General features: G+C 39.6%; 1 protein-coding gene across 1 annotated transcript in view; it reads right to left on the reverse strand.

The window, feature by feature from the left end:
- LOC148026918 (uncharacterized) overlaps nt 1-15,071 on the reverse strand; it is a 31,709-nt gene extending 16,638 nt beyond the window's left edge. The window contains exons 1-6 of the mRNA XM_087691440.1: nt 13,723-15,071; nt 13,518-13,595; nt 13,183-13,417; nt 12,788-13,012; nt 11,972-12,104; nt 11,725-11,878 (exon numbers count right to left, since the gene is read on the reverse strand). Coding sequence (XP_087547566.1) covers nt 11,725-11,878; nt 11,972-12,104; nt 12,788-13,012; nt 13,183-13,417; nt 13,518-13,595; nt 13,723-14,409 — 1,512 coding nt within the window. The 5' untranslated portion in view covers nt 14,410-15,071. The remainder of the gene's footprint in view (nt 1-11,724; nt 11,879-11,971; nt 12,105-12,787; nt 13,013-13,182; nt 13,418-13,517; nt 13,596-13,722) is intronic.
- Between the last annotated feature and the right edge of the window lie 7,225 nt (nt 15,072-22,296).

Consider the following 22,296-nt stretch of genomic DNA (forward strand, 5'->3'; position numbering starts at 1 on the left):
AAGGAGAGACCACCTCTAAGAGACTTTCACAAGCAAATTCAAGAGTGGGGAAGCTCAAATGCTAAGAAAGTCTAGTGTGGCCCAATCACACACAGATCAAGATGTTATGATGCTTTAGCTTGTGGCTTGATGGAGGAGATTAAGTTCTTCATATCATCGTGGTTGGGTGGTGAGTGTGCCCACACCCAAGGTATGTTTCCCTTCCACCAGTTAAGAGTTCCGGTTAGCGAGGGTTGTGCTTTGCTATCATGCTTGAGACCAGCCTTCCTCTTCGAATAGGGCGGTAAAACCTGATCAAGCACTTAATTACAAAAATTAATAACTGAGCATAAACTGACATGCACACATTACGTTAACAATTTTGGACAATAGACACCCGGTTGGCCCCAAAACTAGCGCCCCTTTTGGTATTTCTTTAACTTTGATTGCTAATGGACAATGTACAAGTTGAGATTCCACAATCTCCTTTGCTGATCCAAAAGCCCTTTGCTATACATACAATCAACAAGCAATTTGGGTCAATTGCCCCTTGATTTTCACCCAAGACTTACACAAATGAAACCACCAACTGGCAAATGCTACCCCAATTTACATTGAATGTCCTGGCATTCGATATCCCTGCCAATTTCAAGAATTTCAAGTGCTGATTTTAGTATACAATGCCTATTCCTATTAGCATAGATCCCAATGTGGCTATCAAACCCTAATTTTTGCAAAATTTTAGAGTCTACAGTAAAAATCCCCCTACTTTCCACCAAATTTGGCTAAGATCTGCTAAGAACGACTAAGAAACGCTGAGATCTTTTGAGAAGTTACTAGAGAAGGTAAAAGAAAGCCAAGATGAGAGAGAAATTTGATTTTCTTCGCGAGAAAACCCTAAAATCTGCCCTGTTGCCTGCTCCAACCTGCATTTAATGCAATCACCTACTACCAAGCACTTCCAAAATGCTGTCACCTGATCAACAATGTTGTTGCCCCCCCCTGAAAGGTGTCTCCTTGCTGTCCTCTGCCTACTACTAGGGCCCCCAGATGGCTATCTCTTGCAACAAATTGTTCTTCTCTGATCAGAAAATGGACCACCAGCTCTCTCTCTCTCTCTCCCCCCTAGGCTATAGACTAACTGAATAGCTAAGACTTAAAGCCCAAAAACGTTTTCTCAATTTACGTGGGCACTTTTGCCAAATGGTAGTCTTCTAAGCACACTTTTCAGCATTATCCAACCATTTCATTAATTTGCAAAATTAAATCATCCTAAAAATTAATTATAGCCCTCCTAACTCTACCCAAAATTAAATGTGCCCATCCATAATTAAATTGGCTAGGCCATTTGTAACTTGGAGTGATCCCTAACCTCTATTGACCCTTAGACTAGCATTAATTAGTTAATTAATGCTAATCCCTAGTGTCACCACTAACACTTATAGGCCAAACAACTGTGCTAGGGTCAAAACTAACACCAACTGACTCCCAAAGCCCAGTTGTCATAACTTATCACAACTTTTACCTTTGACACCCACTGCATCCTCAAGGTCCTTGGCCTATTACCATGAAATAATTACCATGTGCATCATGTGTGAAACAACCCTACACATTTGATTAATAACTTAATCAAATATCATAGGCAAGATTAAAGCATCTTAAAATTTCACGTCCCTGTGACAAACCTCTCCCTTGAAATCCTTGCAATCATCCTTAAATGCACTACATTGTGCCAAAAGAAAAGCATACTTTAATAGAATTTCCATAAAGCATCATAGTCACAACATTAGCCACTATTGTCCAACCATACCACATGCCCGAAACCTTGCTAAAAATTTCCAATCAACATAAACATCAAATAATACTGAGAATTAGCCTATAACTGTTGCTATAAACCCATTGGATGCATCCATAACTCATGTTTCTCAATTATTCTAACTCGACAACCATAGTAAAGCATATTCTTAGCATAAACCATGGCTGAAACTGTCAATGGCATTTACTAACATGCTGTTGTCCATGGAACCAGCTGTAAATCATTGAAAACTGAGCATAATCTGATCAAAAACTGATCACTTGCTGATCTAAGAACTAATCAAAAACTATTGCAAATGTGACTTGAAACTAATCACAAACTAATTGCAAAAACTGATCTGCGATTGATACAAAAACTGATGGAAAACTAATCCCAAAAGTGACCATAAACAGTTCTCAAACTGATCAAAATTTGAGCCGAAGCTTATCAAAATTTGATCTTAAAACTGAGGCAAAAGCTCATGTACAACTAATCATAAACTAATGCAAAAGTATAGTTTCAATGCCCAAGTGAAACTCATACTCATCTGCATACACCTCACAATGACTAGTAAAGTAGTGACATCATGGCAAACATATTGTCAACACAGCACCTTGGATGCATGCTCAATACATCCGAGATCCACTACATATGTAACGAGAACTATCCACAACCGACAAAGTGAAAGTGCTACCTCCCCCTTGAGCATCAAGTAATACTCCGGACCCTGCTCTGCTGAATCCCCCCCAACTCAAGTCAGCTATAACTAAAAGGCATCTAAATAGAGCTCCAACAATTGAAGAGTCTACCAAGTCATCCTCTTCCATTCACTTTGCATCTATTGGTGAAACAATGATGAAGCTTCACCAAGAAGCATATGGAAATTTTACTTCTAATTTTACTTGTCTCAAACCTCCACTAGGTTATAGGCATTTCTTTCCCTTAAGCATTGCAATGCTTTATAATTTCACACTGTTATACTTCCAACTTGACTAATATGCAACATTGCATCCAAATGACTAGCCCCTCATGTATACCTGACATGCTAGGAGCACCAAATGCATTAGGAAACCTTCTTCTTTCCATACTTTAAACCATTGCAACGTGACTCTTTATGGGAATTTGCATACTACCAATCATACTAAGATACATTTTCCTATACATTGCATGCATTACTAGTACCATGAGCACCATAAGCATTTGAGGGTGCAAATGCATTACCAAACATGCTACTTTGTGCCCTAGTTATCAAGCCAATGCTGCCATCCATAGGGTTTTGCATATTTCCAACCATACCCGAATACATTGGGTCTTGCACACCTTGCATTGGTTGCTGCATACCATAGGGATTTGTACCATACATTCCTATATGCAGCCCCTCTCCAACCATATCATGAAAAATTGTGCTACCACCAAAGTATCCTAGCTACACCATCATAGCATGCATGCCCGACTGTCCAAAATCCATTGGATTAGCACTTTCATGATAGCCTTGCATTTGCATTCCTTGCTTCCATAGCATCTTTGGGACCTTCAAATGAAGGCTCCCATAGCATCCTTGGGACCTTCAAATGAAGGCTTTGGCATTTCCTTCGATGCAACTTACTATCCCAAAGGTGTAGAAGATAACTTATTCTTCCCTTGCTATCCTTCTTCAAAGTATTCAAAAATCGGGTAAACTGAGGATCATTTGCCAATTCAGCAAAGAGATTTGCTACTATCCTCACCTGATTCTTAAAATGGTCATCAAATTCCTCTTCACTTTACTGGTCATCAACCTCATTATGCCTTGAAGACCCCGCATCTTACTGTTGGAAAATGATAGCCAGCTATGGAGGAGAGAAAAGAGAGACAATGAGAGTGTGCTGAAGCAAAAGAGTAGAGTATACTTACTGAGCTGAAAGAATGAAAGGTACAAGATAGGTCTAAGATAGACCTAGCTCTAACTCAACTAGAGTTAACTAACTCTAACTCTAACTCTAAGAGTGGTGACACAACTTATAACTTTAGTTGTGTTCACACTAAGAACTGAAAAAGAACTAAAGACTAAAACATTGGGCACAGCCCATAGAATTGGCAATTTCTAATACTTACTTAACAATAACATTTTCAACTTGTTGTCCATGGTCTGAGTCTTGTCCAAGATTAGGCATTACATTTCCTTCTTCCCCATGTGAGTATCCATACTGAGAGCCATCATCACTACTCATTGCATTTCACTGTACGATGATATTCTTGATGTAATGCTCAACTGAATACAATTCCAGCACTAGAGCAAAGTGTTTGACCTACAATCATGTGCCTCAAGCCCACCAAGTAAAGGGAATTGATGGTACACGTGATGAAACCATAAAACCAATCTTCCTCTTCAGATAGGGTGGTAAAACTTGATCAAGTACTTAATTACAGTAATTAATAACCGAGCATAAACTGAAATGCACACACTATCTTAACAATCTTGGACAATAGATACTTGCTTGGCCCCAAAACTGGTATCCCTTTTGGTATTTCTTTAACTTTGATTGCTAATGGACAATGTACAAGTTAAGATTCTACAATCTCCTTTGTAGATCCAAAAGCCCCTTGCTGTACCTACAATTAGCAAGTAATTTGGGCCAATTGCCCCTTGATTTTCACCCAGGACTTGCACAAATGAAACCACCAACTAGCCAAATGCTGCTCCAATTTACATTGGATGACTTGACATCTAAAATCCCTGTCAATTCCAAGAATTTCAAGTGTTGATTTCAATGTACAATGCCTATTCTTATTGGCACGGGTCCCAAGGCGTCTGTCAAACCCTACTTTCTACAACAATTTAAGATTTACAACAAGATGAGAGAGAAATCTAATTTCCTTCGTGAGAAAACCCTAAAATTTGTCTATTGCGTGCTCCAACCTGCATTTAATGCAATCACCTACTACCAGACACTTCCAAAACATTATCACCTAATCAACAGTGTTGATGCCACCCCCTAGAAGGTGTCTCCCTACTATCCCTTGCTTGCTGAGGCCCCAGATGGCTATCTTCTACAGCAAATTGCTATTCTCTAATCAAAAAATGAACCAGTAACTCTCTCTCTCTCTCTCTCTCTCTCTCTCTCTCTCTCTCTCTCTCCCCCAAGCTGTAAACTAACTGAATGGCTAAGACCCAACCCTCAAAAACGTTTCTCAGTTTGCATGGGTATTTTTGCCAAATGGCAACTTTATAAACCCATTTTTTAGTATTATCTAACCATTTAATTAATTTTCAAAATTAAATCATCCTGAAAATTAATTTTAACCCTTCTAACCCTACCCAAAATTAAATGTGTCCATCCATAATTAAATCAACTAGGCCATTTGTGATGGCAAGTGTGCAAGGATCGAGACAAAGTGCAGATCAAATTGAGTGCAGAGTTCAAAGTGTAGAGTGAGCAGAGAGAGTGAGAGCACGACACTCCAAGTTTCTCATACAATGATGAAGTGTACCACTTTAGGTTTTGATAATATATATAAAGTACAAGTGTAAAGATGCATGCACATCCGAACACCATAAAAGGCATGGTGAGCCTTTATTTTCAACCACCTCCCACCTAAAGGCAGCATGCCTAAAGGTAGAGGAAAGAATTAACTAAGTCTATGTATATCATCTGGCGGCAATGAGCAAATGGCTCTGCTGAAAGACCCTTTATAAAAAGGTTTGCAAGGTTATCATCTGTATGTACCTTGGCAAGCTCTATGCTCTTGTTGTTAAGTACATCCCTAATAAAATGATACTTGACCTATATGTGCTTCATCTTTGCATGAAAGACACGATTCAGTGCTAGTATGATAGCACTCTGACTATCACAATGAAGGACAAGAGTCTTAGTAATGCCAAGCTCTCTCACTAGACGTGAAAGCCATAAAGCCTCTTTGTATGCCTCAGTGGTAACCACATACTTTGCCTTTGTAGTAGACAATGCAACACAATTTGCAGCTTGGATATCCAAGAGACTGCTCCCCTTATGAATATTAACACATATCCTGAAGTAGACTTCCTACAATCAAGATGACTAGCATAGTCTGCATCTGTAAAGCCAACAACAAATGACTTCTGCTTCCCAAAGCACATACACAAATCCTTTGTACCCTTAAGGTATCTCATGATACCCTTCGCTGCTTCCCAATGCTTTTTGCTAGGATACGCCATGTATCTACTAACCACTCTTACCGCAAATGCAATGTCAAGACGTATAGCAACCACAACATACATCAAGCTACCAACAGCTAAAGCATAAGAAATCTTAGTCATCTCAACCTTTCCATCATTTGATATAGGGTTGTCATCTGCACTAAGTTTCACATATGGAGGCAATGGTACACCGATGGCTTTCCCCCCTCCATATTGAAACACTACAAAACCTTAGTAACATGCTCCTACTGTGACAAATAGAGAGGACCCTTTGATCTGTCCCTAAGTATACACATGCCAAGAATGTGATTGGCCTCACCAAGATCCTTCATATCAAAGCTACTATATAAGCTTTGCTTCAAGGAGTCCAACGCATGAACATCTCTGCCTGCAATCAACATATCATCCACATACAAAACCAAGAGAATAAGGTTGACATCTACTGCCTTCTTGGTGTATAAGTAGTGATCAACTTAAGAGCGATGGAATCCCTAAGATTGCATAAATGTATTAAATTTATGATACCATTCTCGTGGTACCTGTTTCAGCCCATACAAACTTTTGTTGAGTTTATATTCCATGTGCTCTTTCCCCTTTGCAAAAAAACCCTCAAGCTACTGCATATAGATCTCCTCATGCAGATCACCATGTAAAAAGGTTGTCTTAACATCCATCTGTATGAGTTCCATATCTTCATATGCAACCAAGCCCAAGATGGTTCGCAAAGTAGTCATTTTGACTACATGAGAAAAGATTTCATCAAAATCAATTCCATGTTCTTGCTTGTATCCTTTAGCAATCAACCGTGCCTTGTACTTTGGCAAAGAACCAGAAGTGACTTTCATTTTGTAAACCCATTTGCATAGTAGCACTTTTTGCCCTTTAGGCAAATACACCAAATCCCAAGTGTCATTTTTCATTAGAGATTCCATCTCTCATAGCATAGCCTTATGTGATTTCTTGTTTTCTTCTCTATCCATTGCTTCGTGGAAGCATAACGATTCACCACAATCTGTCAACATGACATAATCAGCCACGTAATTGACACTAGAAACAAACCCATCTGGATGTCTTTGCACTCTGGTCGATCTATGGACCAATGATCAAGATTTGTTGGCTATTCAACCTGCAAATCTGTATTAACAGCTTGTTGTTCTGCAAGGTCTGCATGCTGTACAACTGATTCCGGTTGTTCCAAAGGCATCTGTTCATCCTGAATTTGTGGTACATCATAGGCAATATCTTGCTGATCATTTTCAGCATCATTCCTAGTATTTTACAGCAGGTATTTGCTGCTGTCTAGCAGGCATCCTTTGTTGTCCTATCGGTACATCCTCTAGGAATACAACCCTTCTTACCTCTGTCTTTTCAGGCTATTTGTGCATGCGATCTTTCCAAAAGATAACATCATTGCTGCATACTACTTGTCTTTTCTCAAGATTCCATAATCGATACCCAATTTCATCTTCATCACCATATCCTAAGAAAATACATTTACAGGACTTTGGCTCAAGTTTGCTGCTTTCTTCCTTGCGAATGTACACAAATGCCTTGCAGCTAAACACTCTCAAGTGAGCATACGAAGGTGGCTTGCTTGACCACGCTTCCTGAGGGACTCTTCCCCTACCAAAGACCTGTTTAGTGATCGATTAATCAAGTGTACGGCTGTCATAACAACCTCTACCTAAAGTCCATGAGGTAAAGCAGCATGTGACAGCATTGTATGGACCTTGTATTGAATGGTCATGTTCATATGCTCTACAACACCATTTTGGGGTGGATTGTGAGAGGTGCGGTGAGCTTCCTTTTAATTCCTTTGCTACCACAAAAGTCTTGAAGGCTTTGGACACATATTCCCCACCATTGTCCGAGCGAAGACACTTTAATGTCTTGTTGGTCTAATTTTCAACAAGTACCAAGAATTTTTGAAATTTATCCAAGGCTTTGTCTTTACAATAGTTTGGATAAACCCATACTTTGCCTATGGCATCATCAACAAAAGTAATGAAATACTTTTTTCCCCCTAGAGATAACCCTGGCATCTGACATACATCTCCATGTCCAAGGGTAAAGAATTTAGAGAAATAGATTTTTTATGTCACATTTAAGCATGCTTACCATAAATACAATGATCATACTTCAAAATCAACCTACCTCAAAGACAGTAAATAACCCAAGTGAGAAAGCACTTTCATTCCAATTTGACTCATGTGTCTCAATCGGCTATGCCACAAAGAAACACTTAGCTGCTCGGTTATGGCGACTACATGGTCACGCACACTAGATACATGCAAAGGATACAAAGTACCACTTTTGGAGCCCTAGACAACAATGCGATAGCCCTTACAAATTTTTCATTTGTTGTCCCCAAAGGTGGTGTAATAGCCTTCGTCATCTAGCTACCTTGTGCTTATCAAGCTCGTCTTGAGCTGCGATACATGCCTTACATTATGCAAAACAAACAGGGAGCCATGCTGAAATTCCAATTTCACACAACCAATGCCTGCAATTTTACATACATAGTTATCCCCTACCTAGACAACACTACGTACACCACCATTGTAGTCAGAAAGCCACTCATGATGTGGTGTAATATGAAAAGACACACATGAATCAAGTATCCAAGTGTGCATGTCACCCTCAGAATCTGCAATCAATGCATGTGTACTCAAAGAAGAAGTAAGAAATACATCATCGTCACTATCATTCTCATGAGTGACTACATTTACCTCCTCTATCTTCACACTGCTCTTCTTTGCAAGCTGGCTGTCCTTTTTCTCAGTCTTGTTGTCTTCAGTGTTTTTGTTCTTGCATTTCTCTTTCTTCAATTGAAAACAATCCCATTTGTAGTGCTCTTTCTTGCCACAATGATGACACTCCATATTTTTACTATGAGACTTGTTGCATGCTCTATTTTCAAAGCTGCCCTTTTATTGAAATCTACCCCTAGTGCGCAATGCATTAGAAGACTTGTTTGTTGAATTATTTTGCATGTGGAGTTCTTCCATCAACAAAGAACTCTCCACATCATAATATAACAGCTAAGCATTTGAGTTGCTCAAGGTTATCCTAGAAGTATCCCACCTTTTAGGCAAAGTGCATAGCAAGAAAGTAGCCTTGAACTCATCATGGATATGGAAATCCAAAGCAATCAAATGACTGAAATTTGAGTTAAACTCGTTCAAATGTATAGACATGGCTGTACCTTCCTTCATACAAAAGTCCAACTTTTTCAGCCAATAAACTTTGTTGCATGCACTCTTTTGAGCATACAATTCTTCAAGTCTCTGCCACATTGCATATGCTAAATTCAACTTCTCAATGTTAAAGAGCAAGTTGTCTGACATTGAGAGCTCAATGGTAGAGCATGCAAGCTCATCCAAATCATCCCACTCTTGTTCCATATTTGTTGGTCTTATTCCCTTCGCGTTGATAGGCTTCACCTGTTTCTTCTGCACCAAGACATTGTAGGCTCTAGCATTGTTTTTGCCATATTGCAAAATTATGTTCACCCTCAAGCTTCTTGATGTGCAAAAGATTGTTGCTGTCACTGTTTCCAGCCATGATTTGCAGCACTAAATTGACTCAAAAGTCAACAAATGCAAGCCCAAATGTCACTCAAGTGACCACGGTACATTGCAAGTATCAACCAGCAATGAAAATCAAAAATTTGCAGAAATCTCAGATTTGCAAATTGATTTCAAAAATTAGAGAATGTCTACTACTGCACTCCATGAGCAATTCTAGCCACATTTAGAGGCCAATGTACCCATTACATGTGAAATCCCCAAAATTTTGCTGCAATTTCTGCTCCAAATGCATTTTTGAGTAAAATTTGACAATTTCGATTAAAAGCGCCAAATTTTCAAAGGCAAATCCACCCAAATTTACTGACACATTTAGAGACCAAGTCACCAGTTACATGTGAAATCCCCAAAATTTCACTTTACAATTTCTGCTCTGAAGGCATTCCCGAGCACAAATTTGATCATTTTGATCAAAAAACCCCAAATTGTTAGAGGAAATCCGTTCAGATTGCATCAATACATGTACCCAAGTGCATATACTAGGCAATTCTTGCACAAATTGATGAAATTCTGCAAAATCCCCCAATTTTCTTAGGTTTGATGTGCACAAATTTCGATTAAAATCCCCAATTTTCTCGGGTCCGATGAAATTCTTACACTAAAATGTGAAAAGCCCCAAATTCCCAAGCAAATTTGCACCAATTTTGCAATTTCTGAGTCAAATTGTCACGTTTTGTAACATCCCGCCTTGTTAGTCCGTTAGCCCAATCGTTGCAACCTGTCACTTGCGCACGTCTGTTGCACCTGATTGTGCCGCCTTCCTATCGCCTACCTCGTCACGTGCTATCTGGCCCCTACTCGCTACACCTGTCAACTACACAATCCGTGCCCGTTACTCCAACTGCTTCCATTAGGCAGCCAACTACTAACTCCAATTTGCACCTACTGAGTCTCTGCCTATCCAGCTTCGAGAAGTGTGCAATCCTTGTGCTGTAATACCAGTTTGATGGCAAGTGTACAAGGATCGAGACAAAGTGCAAATCAGATTGAGTGCCGAGTTTAGAGTATAGAGTGAGCAGAGAGAGTGAGAACACGACACTCAAAGTTTTTGATACAATGACAAAGTGTACCACTTTAGGTTTTGATAATATATATTAAGTGTAAGTGTAAGGATGTGTGCACACTTTAACATCGTAAAAGGCACAGTGAGCCTTTATTCCCGACCATTTGCAACCTAGAGTGGTCCCCAACCTCTGTTGACCCTTAGACTGGCATTAATTAATTAATTAATGCTAGTCCCTAGTGTCACCACTGGTGTTTATTGGCCAAACAACTGTGCTAGGGTAATTAATGCTAGTCCCTATTGTTATTACTGACACTTATTGGCCAAATAGTTGCACGAGGGTCACAACTGACACCAACTAACCCCTAAAGCATACCTAGCATAGCTTATCACAACTTTTGCCTTTGACACCCACTACATATCTTCGAGGTCCTTGGCTTGTTACCATGAAATAACTACCATATGTATCACATGTGCTAAACAACCTTGCACATTTTATTAATAACTTAATCAAATGTTATTGGCAAGATTAAAGTATCTTAAAATTCCATGTCCCCATGACACTACATGTCCTCCATGTTCTCGGAGTAAATTTTAGTCATGATACTTATTGCCTTACAAACTCTAGGCTATGTCATTTTAAATCAAATGGATGCTTTGTGCTTCCAATCGAGCACATATTTGCACTAGTACAGTATTTGCTTCTTGATTATGCAAAAGATAGCCTCGCCAATAAAAAAGTGAGCAGTCTAGCTCTTGCAGGCTGGCAACTAAACTTGCTGTTCATTATCCCTCCCACACAAGCATACAATGTTCATGCATATTCTCTGCCTTTGATTAGATTGAATGCTACAATGTTCATGCACATTCTCATGGTAAACGAGGACCTAGGCTGCCTTTGATTAGATTGAATGCTGAACTAGGCTTTTCTTATAAGTTTCATAATCCATATAAAAATGCTGATATTAAGCCCCACTAGTAAGGCTTCATCCTGGACTCTAAATTGGTTACAAGAACTTGTCCTACGATGGCAAGATTTGCATGTCAATTGTCACACTAAAAATCAATACTGGAAAACTCAATGGAGCAATAACATGACACAAATGCCAATAGGTGCATACAACACTTTAACCGGCTAAGTACTCTCTGCTAATCACACTTCTGCAGCCTGTTTAACACAAATCACTCCTCTTTCTGTCAATACCTCTGTCCTTAATCTGACAAGTAATCTTTCTTGTGGATTGGGTGTTGCATTGGCATTATTATCAGCGGAGTTTCCAAGCTTTCCCTCACGAGCAAGTTTACGCCTAACACCCGTGCATACCACACATGAACAATCAGGCTTATGGTGTCCCGTCCTGCAAAACATGAAAACAAATTGCAAACCACCAAGTTTTAAAAAAGAGAGTCACCTCAAGATGTAGCTAGGTTTTCTGGGACATGCACATTACCCTGACACTCGCCGCGACTTGCTAGGAGTACTTTGAAAGTCGGTATTTTTGCGATGAGTAATGTCAATAGTTCCAGGCTTCTCTCTTGGTTTTTCCCATCCATCAAACTTTTTTTCATACTCCCTGTCATGTCCTGAAAAAACGGGTAGATCAATATTTAACACTACTCTGGCTCCAGCAACTAATTAATCCTAAAATATCTGTCCAAAAAAGCTTGAACAGGAAAATACTGGAGAACCAACCACAGCACTTCTATGATTTTTAGTTGCTTGAAGCTATGTGCACAGAAATCTGACTGGCCATCAAGAGACAGTCAATGCAAGTGCACAAATTGTTGAGGCTAGGCGGCACACTTAAAAGTCCCTTCCTCAGCTGTCTCCCAATTCCCTAAGACTCACAATAAATCTGATTGATAGTGCAAGATGAAAGGCTGAACCATTATTCAAGTTTCATCTCAAGATGGGCATAGCCTTGTAGCCTTGCTGACCAGAACACTTGTGATTCCCCAGAATTTCCACCTTTTTGAAGACTTGCTCCTATGCTAGTCTCTCTACTGAAGCATGCCCAATGCCCATTCAAGACAATATACAAAATGCTAGCTTTTTGAAGACTGCTCCTATACCAGTCGCTCTAGCTGCCATGACACACATAACATAAGCAAAAGCTAAACAAACCTTTTTTCCATTTTCAAGCAAAACAAGAAGAGGTTACCAACATTAAACCTGAGGAGCAAACTAGCATTCGTTATTGTGATAAAAGCCAACAACATAATTAGCTAAATTGATAGCATCCTATTTAAGGAAATCGGTGATATACCTTCTGCCAAATGCCCAGTATAACCTGAATATTCTTTCAAAAAACCATCCTGTTGATCCTCCTTTTTCTTTTTGGTCTTGTTTTCATGTGATTTGTACACCGAGATGTTATGAAGCTCTTCAAACTTATGACTCTTGCCATCAAAGTTACTGATATCCTCCATTCTTTCTTGCAACAGCTCATCCGAATGTTGTCTCACATCACTACCCTTACTCTCAGTCCCACCTTATTCCAAAAGAAAGGAATTTAAAATCAAGCAATGCCACAAAGCAGAAGTGCCATGTTCATTAGACTTTCCAAAAGTAGCTAAGAAAATGGCCTAGGATTATGTCTTTCCAGGAAATATTCAGCAAATAAGTAGCATAATTATCTCTAGAGCATCATTACTATAATACCTGGTGTCTTTTCTGTGTATAAACCAGAAGCAGTCCAGTATTTCATAAAATTCTTCTTCACTCTCATTAAAAGTTCCAAAATAGGATCTCCCTTTCGATTGTAGCTCCGGCAATTGGTCCAAACTAGTTGAACATCTTCATAAACATCCTGAGAGTTCCTGTACTTGGTTCCTCTCTCGAGATTTTTGCATATTGTGCCCAAATCCATGGGCTTCTTGATGATATCAAAATAATCCTGTAAAATCACACCATGTGTGTTTAGACTATAGCCTCTGCAGTTTGATGCTAGAGAAAAAATTTCAGATGCTTTACAAGCAATCTCTAAACCATCTTACAGGAATTCCAAGAGCCACTGGATCAACAGGGGTGTTGAAAGGCTCTGCTGCCTCCATCTTCATGATCTTCTTAACAACCTAGACAATAAAAATCAGTGAACTTAGATATCATTGAGCATTTGACTCACTACCTTTTTCCATAATGCATCAACCATTGTGTGAGAGGAACAGCTGTGTATAAATGCATATGAAGCAGTCTCGTCACCTTTAGAGCTTCTTTGAGTTCACCATGAAGCTGCTCTCTTGAATCCCAGTTTGATTGCTGTGATGGAGGAGCAATAATCTGGTCCCTTCTTGGTTTCATAAGTCTAAAATGATCCCCTGCTATGACTTGGCGTTTAGAACTTGTTGATTCATCAAGATGCATTGCACTCCTTTTCTTGTAATACTTCTCGGCAGGTGTGATGAAGCTGCCTATGTCCTTTACCTCTGTGCTCTTTGGTTTCTCAACCACGAAAGGCGACTGTTCCCGTGGTCTGGGCAGCTTTTCAGCTGGGCCAGGAGAGTATTCTTTGAACTTAGATGGTGTGACCTTAAGCCTTACACTACCACGCCTGGCAGCAGATGCCTTTGCATTGGTAGTCTCCCCATCAAAAAACCCAGATCTAGCTCCAGACATGCCAATCTCATTTTCATCCTCATCCTCCGGCTCTTCATCTTGATCATTGCTTGAAGATGTTTCAAACTCGCTTGCAGAGTTGACACGAGCCTCCTCATACACACCCACACGATACTCCTGTTGCCTGAATCTTCCCGGGTGGCCGCGGGGAGCCCGTTTCTTCTTGTTTTCAACTCTCACAAAAGGGAGGAAATCGCCGTCAGGCAGGTGATCGCTTCCATGTTTCTGCACAGGACTGCAAACAAAGCTTCCTTTGACCTTTGTCTTAGTCATGGCCAAGTCCTTCCAGAGAAGCGCCAATTCACATTTAACAAAAGGAAGTGACTGAGACCTGAAATTTGCAGGCTGTATCTCACTGGGAGAAATCCCCTGTACGTTACTGCGAGAAGGGCTGCTAGGGTTTCAGGGAATCCCTGTTGTTCTGTGGGAAGGCAGAGCACCTTCCAGAGAAACTGTCAATTCGCATAGAAAAGGAAGCTAATGAGACCTGAAATTCGCAGGCTGTATGTCACTGCGGGAAACCACCGGTGCGTTAGTGCGAGAAATTCTGCTAGGGTTTCAGGAAATTCCTGTTTTACTGGACGAGGCCTGGGACTGCTGGTGTGGCCTTCTCAGTCCATGCCTGGCAGGATGCGTCCAGTCTTGGAGGTGCACAGAGAAGCTAGGTCCGGGGGTCCTGCGTTTTAGAGCTCTGTGTGTCTGCGGAGATGGAAGGATCCCTGCTGCAGCTCTCTTCTGAGGGGGAGTGTTTGCAGCAGAGAGTGACGAAGGTTGGCAGAATTGCGAGTGAGTGAGGGAGAGAGAGAGCCTTCTTATACATGCAAATGCGATCGCCACAAAACCAAACAGCACAAATTCAAAAGCTCGACATTACACGCGCACACATTCATGTACATGAATGGCATATACGCACATAACATACAACGCACACCCCCCTCCCCCTCTCAGGAAATTTTCTCTCTTCTTTTTAGGGTAAAGGGGTCAAATATAATTGGCCTGTGACCATATGAAGCAATTTGGTGCCGCCCAAGAACCCATTGCAGGCTTTGTTTCAATGGGAGGGAAAGGTCAATGAGTTTCTTTCTTTCTTTTCTTTTCTTTTTTGGGGGAGGGGCGGGCCTCGCCGCCGTCGCGGCCGCGGTTTCTATAAGTGCTTTTACATGCAAAAGGATATATATCAATACTGAATGTCAAGTCTTACGTAAGACTTGTTATCAAAGGGCGCCCAAACCTTTCACTACCAACTATAGTGCTTTTACATGTGAAAATATCTATATCAAATCAATATTGAGTGTCAAGGCTTACATAAGACTCGTTATCAAGGGCACCCAAACTTTTGACTGCTAACTCAACATATAGTCCCATTGCAATGTTCATCTTGGTAACCAACTAAGTGGAGTCATAATTTTTTACATTGTGCAAGGTGCCTTCATCAAATATCAGGGCTTACATTACCACTTGTTCTCGAGGGATGCCCAAACCTTCGCACCACCAACTCAAAGGATTTATACCAATATTGAATGTCGAGGAGGATTACATAAGACTTGCTATCAAGGGCACCCAAATCTTTGATTAGTAGCTCAATGTATGGTCCCATTGCAACATTCATCTTGGTGACCAACTAAATGGAGCCATAATCTCTTCTTACATTCTACAAGGTGCCTTCATCCAACATCAAGGCTTACATCAAGACTTGTTTTCAAGAGGGCCCAAACCTTCAACCACCAACTTAACATATGCTCCCGTTATAATGTCCATCTTAGTGACAAACCAAATGGAGCCATAATCTCTTTCTACATTGTACAAGGTGTTTCCATTGCTACCCATGAGAACGAAACCCTTGCCCTTTGGTTTATTACACCGTCCCTCTATTTCTTGAGCTAGTGGATCTTGGCTGAATCTATAAATGTTATTGAATCACATGATCTTTTATATGTCTCAAAAGTATTTGGCAATTCAATTTTTGACGGTGGGAACTTTGAGAATAAATGCACGTTACAAGTCCTAAACTAATAAAAACATAGCACATTAGTAAAAATCATGTCTAAAGCAAGGAACTATCATGCACAAGGTTGGATGAAGTAAGTACAATATGGGGGTGCTATGCCTTCATATTCAGGGTGGTTGGCAAGCAAGGGGGCCTCATTTTGGCCTCTTTATCCTAATTGTTAAGTCCCAAAAAGAAAAGAAAACTTCACATCCCCCAAGGAAAATAGCATTTCAATAACAAAGCTTTATTTTGATTTCAAATAAAAGTTTAACTTAAATTTAATATTATAATGTTACTTCTATAAAAGAGATCTAATCAAATAAATTAGTGTTATAAAAAATCAACAATAGAATAAAACTTAACAATAAATAAGATTTACTTATAATTAACAAATAAGTTAATACTTTTCAATAGTACAAAATATGTGTATATATTACAATATCATGTATATATATGTGATTTTATCATTATGTTTACTTACTATATAACCACCTAGAGATTGTTTATACTCAAAGATTCTTTAACTCTATAATCTAAGAATAAGCATTCAAGTAGAATGTAATTGTTAAATGTAAATTTAGCCTTGAAATGCAAACATCTCCTCTAGACACCAAGAATAATTCGCAAGCCAATGAAGCTTGATTGCAATTGGGGTCCTCCTCCTTATGCCACCCACTAAAAATGCTAAATGATCAATTGAATTGAACTTTAAGTACCATATAAGATGTCTAGACATGAGCTCTCAATTGAGCTTTTGTGCAATGGTGGGACTTTGGCTAGACTCTTATTATTTTAAGAGTTTTCTCTTTATTGTGGAATATGACTATCTCTCATGTAGTTAGCTCGTAGTCTAGCTTTGACCCATTTATGCCTCCCACTCTTTGTTCCAAGAAAGCAAGAAGACAATGCGGACTCAAAAGTTGAAGTATTTGACCCACCAATACTCACTCTTCTTTTTGTACTAAATTGTTAAAGGAGACCTTGATGGGCACACAATTCAAATGTGCTCCTCTTGCATGCTAAGCTCTCAATCCATTGTCATTTCACTCTTCTTCGTGCCACCAAGAAGAAGAAGAAGAAGAAGAGAAATGGAGGAGAAGCTTCATTGTTTCAATCCCTCATTCACTCCCTCATCCTTTTTCTCACTCTCAAACAAATACGAAGGCTCAAAGAACATTATCTAGTATACAAAGAGAGAAAATAAGAATAATTGTGACCACTCGAGTAGTAACTTAGCCCACTAACTTGACCGCACTCAAATTCAAGACTAGTATCATGCCACTTGATTTAACTAGATGCCACCTCAAGTGAGAGTTAACCCTTGCCACACTCAAAGAGTAAGCACTCGAGTGGTGAGTCCATACTTCAGTAAAGCCTACTCTCGAGTGTTATAACTTGAACACTAGCCTATACTCAAGTGGTGAGTCTATACTCGAGCCTAATCTCGAGTGTTATAACTCAAACACTAGCCTATACTCGAGTAACCACCAACCTACTTTCAAGTGTTATAACTGAAACATTTGGCCCTTACCACACTCAAAAGTGTAAACACTTGAGTAGTGAGCCTATACTTGAGTAACCACTGGCATACTCTCAAATGTCATAACTTGAACACTAGCCTTCAATATTTAAATGCCTAGCTAGAGGTGATTATTTGGCTCTGGTGATTGAACACCTAGTGAGAAGTGGGTATAGATTTGGCTTCCTCGGATTGAATGCAATCTAAGATTGATTCCCTTGGATCAAGCAACCAATGCCAAGGAAAGCATTGACTGGGGCATCAAGTCCTTGCCAGCTCTCTTCTAAGAGTTGATGCTTTATGCCTTGATTCACTAGAGTGGGATGATTTTGTGCTTGTGCCGCCTCAACTACCCTGAAATAATGAAGGCAAAGTGTTCAGGAAAAAATGCTTTGTTGGATCAAATACCAAGTCAAATGCACCACGTTGATGTGCCTTTGATTTGAGACATGATCAAATGCTCCACTCCATGCTTTAAAATTCAAGAAGAAGACCTTGGATACGACGACCTTGGAATGGTAAGGTTGATTGCTTCCTTTTGCATCATACCCTCTCTCTTTGGAATGAATTTGGCTGGAGGCCTCTCGCTTGTCTCTCATGCCTAGAATGACGCCTCAAATTCGATCACATGCCTCTTGCTTGTACTTCATGCCTTGCATAGTGCCTTAAATTTGACGCATAAAGCATCAAATGCCTTGTCAAAAGGGACACATTTGTCTTGCAATTTGCTCTTCACCATCTTCACGTGTTGTGGGAGAGGGCTTTTCTCAATCAAATGCTCTAAAGAGGCACAACTTGATTCAATGGCCTTCTTAATCGCAATGCAAGACAATGAACCAAAGCCCAAAGAGTTTGGTCCTAATTTCGACCCAAGAAGGTTCATGCCCTTGGTCAATACTCTTGCGAGGGGCATGACATAGCTTTAGTCAAAATCTGCCTATAGTCTTCTTACATTTGTGAGAGGACTACCTTGCGCAATCCAATCCATAAGAGAATAAAATCCCTTGCCTCTTCAAGAAACTTGCCAAGATAAAGTTGAGGAAATCGAATCAAGAGGCGATGGCTTGTTCTTGGGCTAAGGATTGAATTGAAACATAAGCCTAGGCTTGTTATTGATTCTATCACTTCTCTTTTGGGTAGAACCAAAGCCTGAACTAGAAGATGCATGACACCCTTCAACTCGGTGAGCAAAGGAGAGGAAGACACTCAAGATAATGGTTAGTAAAAGTGAGCAAAGAGTGTCAGCAAGGTACATGTCACTCCTTGGCATGCTTGTTACATTGGATTTTGGTTTTTATGAGGTGAACTTGTAATCCCGTTCCCACATTCGAAACACACTCTCTAGATTGGACATCTAGACTAGATGCCAAATCTAGCATCTAACTCAATCATGCAAATCCTAGAAGGTAGAAACTACTTTTGGAATCCACAAGACTCTATCCAATGGGACCACACCATCAAGAGTGAATATCTATCAGGGACAAGAACACAATACCTTGGAGAATACCTAAAACACTTTGTGCAAGTCTAGTACTAACACTAGAAAAAAACAACCCTTGCCTCAAATTGTGATGCACGCAGACACTTGAAGGAGTGAAACAGAGGTGAACTAAGTAATGGTTGCAAGTGTTGCAACCATTGGCTTGGAAGTTAGTTCATTGAGAAATGTGTTGAATCGATTATGTTTTGATGCTTATTTATATGATCACAATTGGTTTTGAGAAGAAAAAGTCTTGATTGAGCACATTACAATTGCACTCACTAACATAAATTGAAAATTGGTTGCTTGAAGAGGAATATCAAATAACTAAAAAGGTAAACCTAAGAAGGAAACATACAAGAGCAATTTTATTTGACTCAAATGCAACTAAAATGAGAAGGAAGAAAAAACCGAGGGGATTCGAAAACAAAGCAATCCAATATTAATTGCTAGAAGACTCGATGACCATGGATTAGGACGTGAAACATGTTTAAAACTATGAATCCACCATAAGAAATATCCTAATGTGAACACTCAAAGATGACCCAACTATCAATGCACCTTACTAGCATGCTACATATGTGAGAAATAGCCCGTTCCCAAGTGAACAACATGCTCTAGAAGAGAAATGTGTCTTCCCTAGGAACCACCACCTCCTTATCTCACTCAGTCAACCTCATTGAGACTCTAGTCCAACAAGAAGAGACAAAAACCATGTCCACTTTAGACCCAAATATAAACAACTTAGGGTTTGACCCTAGCAAATTTCTAGTAGAAACTGAGCATCTACTAGAGCAATATGATCAGAAGATAAGGATAGTGCATAGGGGGAGATTGGCACATGAAATACAAATTGAACTAGAGGACGAGAGGAGGACTAGGAACAGATCTACTATAGAAAGTTGCTAAATTCTTGCAAGTGTAAAGAATCCATAGGAAAAGAAGAGAGGTAAAACTAAACCAGGTCTACCACATCCTAGCATTTGCAGGAAGAACCAAACCATGAGCCAAGACCAATAGAGAAAGAGCACTTGAGGCAAACCTCATACCAATCAAACTCTTAACTAATCCGATCCTGGATAATTTGGCTAACAAATAAAGTAGCACACATTAGCTACCTCAATCCTAGTAGGGTTAGGAATTGTGACCAAAACTAGTAGCCAAACAAAAATCTTGATAGTCACAAAACAAATAATAAAGTGCAAGGCAAGAGATGACCTTTCCAACTTTTTTGAGTAGTTTGAGCATGTTTGTGAGGTCAACAAACTCTAGGATGATGGCCAACATGCATAAGCTTTTGGGTTGTGCCTAAGAGAAAAAGGAGATACTTGGTTCACTAGTCTATATGATGCCTAATGCAATGACTTTGACACACTCGAGGATCTCTTCATCAAGAGATTCTCCAAAGCAAGGTACATAGATAACTTGATTGTCAAGCTGATAGACAAAGACGAGTTCTGTAATTACATTACCCATATTCAGAGTCTCTAAAAGAAGATTTTAATAGTTGAATGACCTACTCAGAAAGTAATCTCCATTATAATTATTAATAGGATCAAGGGCGATAAATTCTATAAAGCGCTAGCAAGCAATTCAAGTATGCAAAGAGATATGCCATCTAAAGTGTTTGAAGAAGCAACCTATGTGCCTACAAAATGAGAGATTTGACAAGGCTATTTAGCCAGTAGTAGGTGCCATCACATGCACAATGAAAGATCTGCAAATTGTAATGAGAAACCTATAAGAAGAATTCAAGGCAAAGGGAAGGGCATGAGCCTTGCACAAGAAATGGCAAGTCTTAAGCTAGAGCTTGCAAAGCTTTAGGACATGTTAAGATGATCCATGAGACCACACAGTTAGTGCATCCATTGTAGAGGAAACCACCTTCCATCAGAATGCCTTGATTTGCATCCATGCACTTTCACAAAATGTGAAAGATTTGGACGTGAGGCCATGCTTTGCAAGCTACCTAGGAGATTACCATATATGTAACCGTATCCCTAACCATTCTATCCAATGAATGGAGTGAGAGATTATGAGAGAGACTAAGAAGATTATGAAGCCATTGAAGATGAATGCTATGTGATGATGTCCATTCAAAGTGGAGAATATCTTTGTGTTCTCTTGTTCTTTTGATGAAGAATATGAAGAATGTGCTGAAGTTTTATTATGATAAATCCATGGGAGAATTGTTATATGATGTTGCGTGAAGAATTGAGAAGATTGGTGTTGTTTTTCTTATTGTGGTCGATTAACATATGAAGGGCATGCTTGTTGATGATACAAGATAGATTTTCTTATAGTAGATTCCCTGTTTTCTTGGTGTTCCTCTTGGTGCTCCATGTTTTTGGTGCGCAGCCAAGGAAGACTGCCATCAATAGGCATTAGAAGGGGTTGAAAATGAAGGAAATGACATAGAGGAGAAGAATTCAATGGATACTTGCAAAGTTCCTTCTACCACTGAAGAATTGAAAATCCTCATTGCCAAATCCACTTTTTATAAGAAATTTATCCCACAATGGTAGAAACATATTACCATCTTGATATAGGCTCTATGTGGTGGACTATGTCCTCTCCTTGCTGAAGCAATAGAGACATGCATCTTGATGGCAAATTGTTTGGGAGCAAATTGAATAGCAAAAACAAAGAGAATGACCATCCATGGGAGATTTGGCTTTCATTAAAGAGTTTCTAGACATCATCAAGTGGGAGATTGTGAATAAGCTTCAGGAGTCGTGGTTAGTTGAAGTTCATAAGAACAAGAAGGAAAAGAGTTGGAATCTATTTGTAGATGCTCAACGGCAAGATACGTGGGATACTTGGTGCATTGACAACCTTCTGTTTGTCCAATTAGCAACCCATTGGAAGCTAATAGACAAAGCGTTCTTCACAACATACACTGTTGAAACCATTAGAAGTTGGCATTACTATAATGATGGCACCACAACGATCCTCAAAAGAATGAGTTTTGATACCTTTAGAACTGAATATCTTCCCCTTTATAGTGAAATAAAAGTTGAATTCAAAGACATTGAAAAGAAGGAAGTAGAAGAAATGTTGGCAAGAGAGTCCTCTAGAGACTGAGGCCCTTTTGATTTTGTTCTATTGAGTACAAACAAACTAGGTGGAGCTAACTCATTGATGAATGATGCGATCAAGAGGCAAGCACTA

The sequence above is a fragment of the Lygodium microphyllum genome, chromosome 13 (assembly GCF_053477565.2).
Source record: "Lygodium microphyllum isolate KBCC chromosome 13, Lygodium_microphyllum_v1.1.10, whole genome shotgun sequence".
NCBI classification, from domain to species: domain Eukaryota; kingdom Viridiplantae; phylum Streptophyta; class Polypodiopsida; order Schizaeales; family Lygodiaceae; genus Lygodium; species Lygodium microphyllum.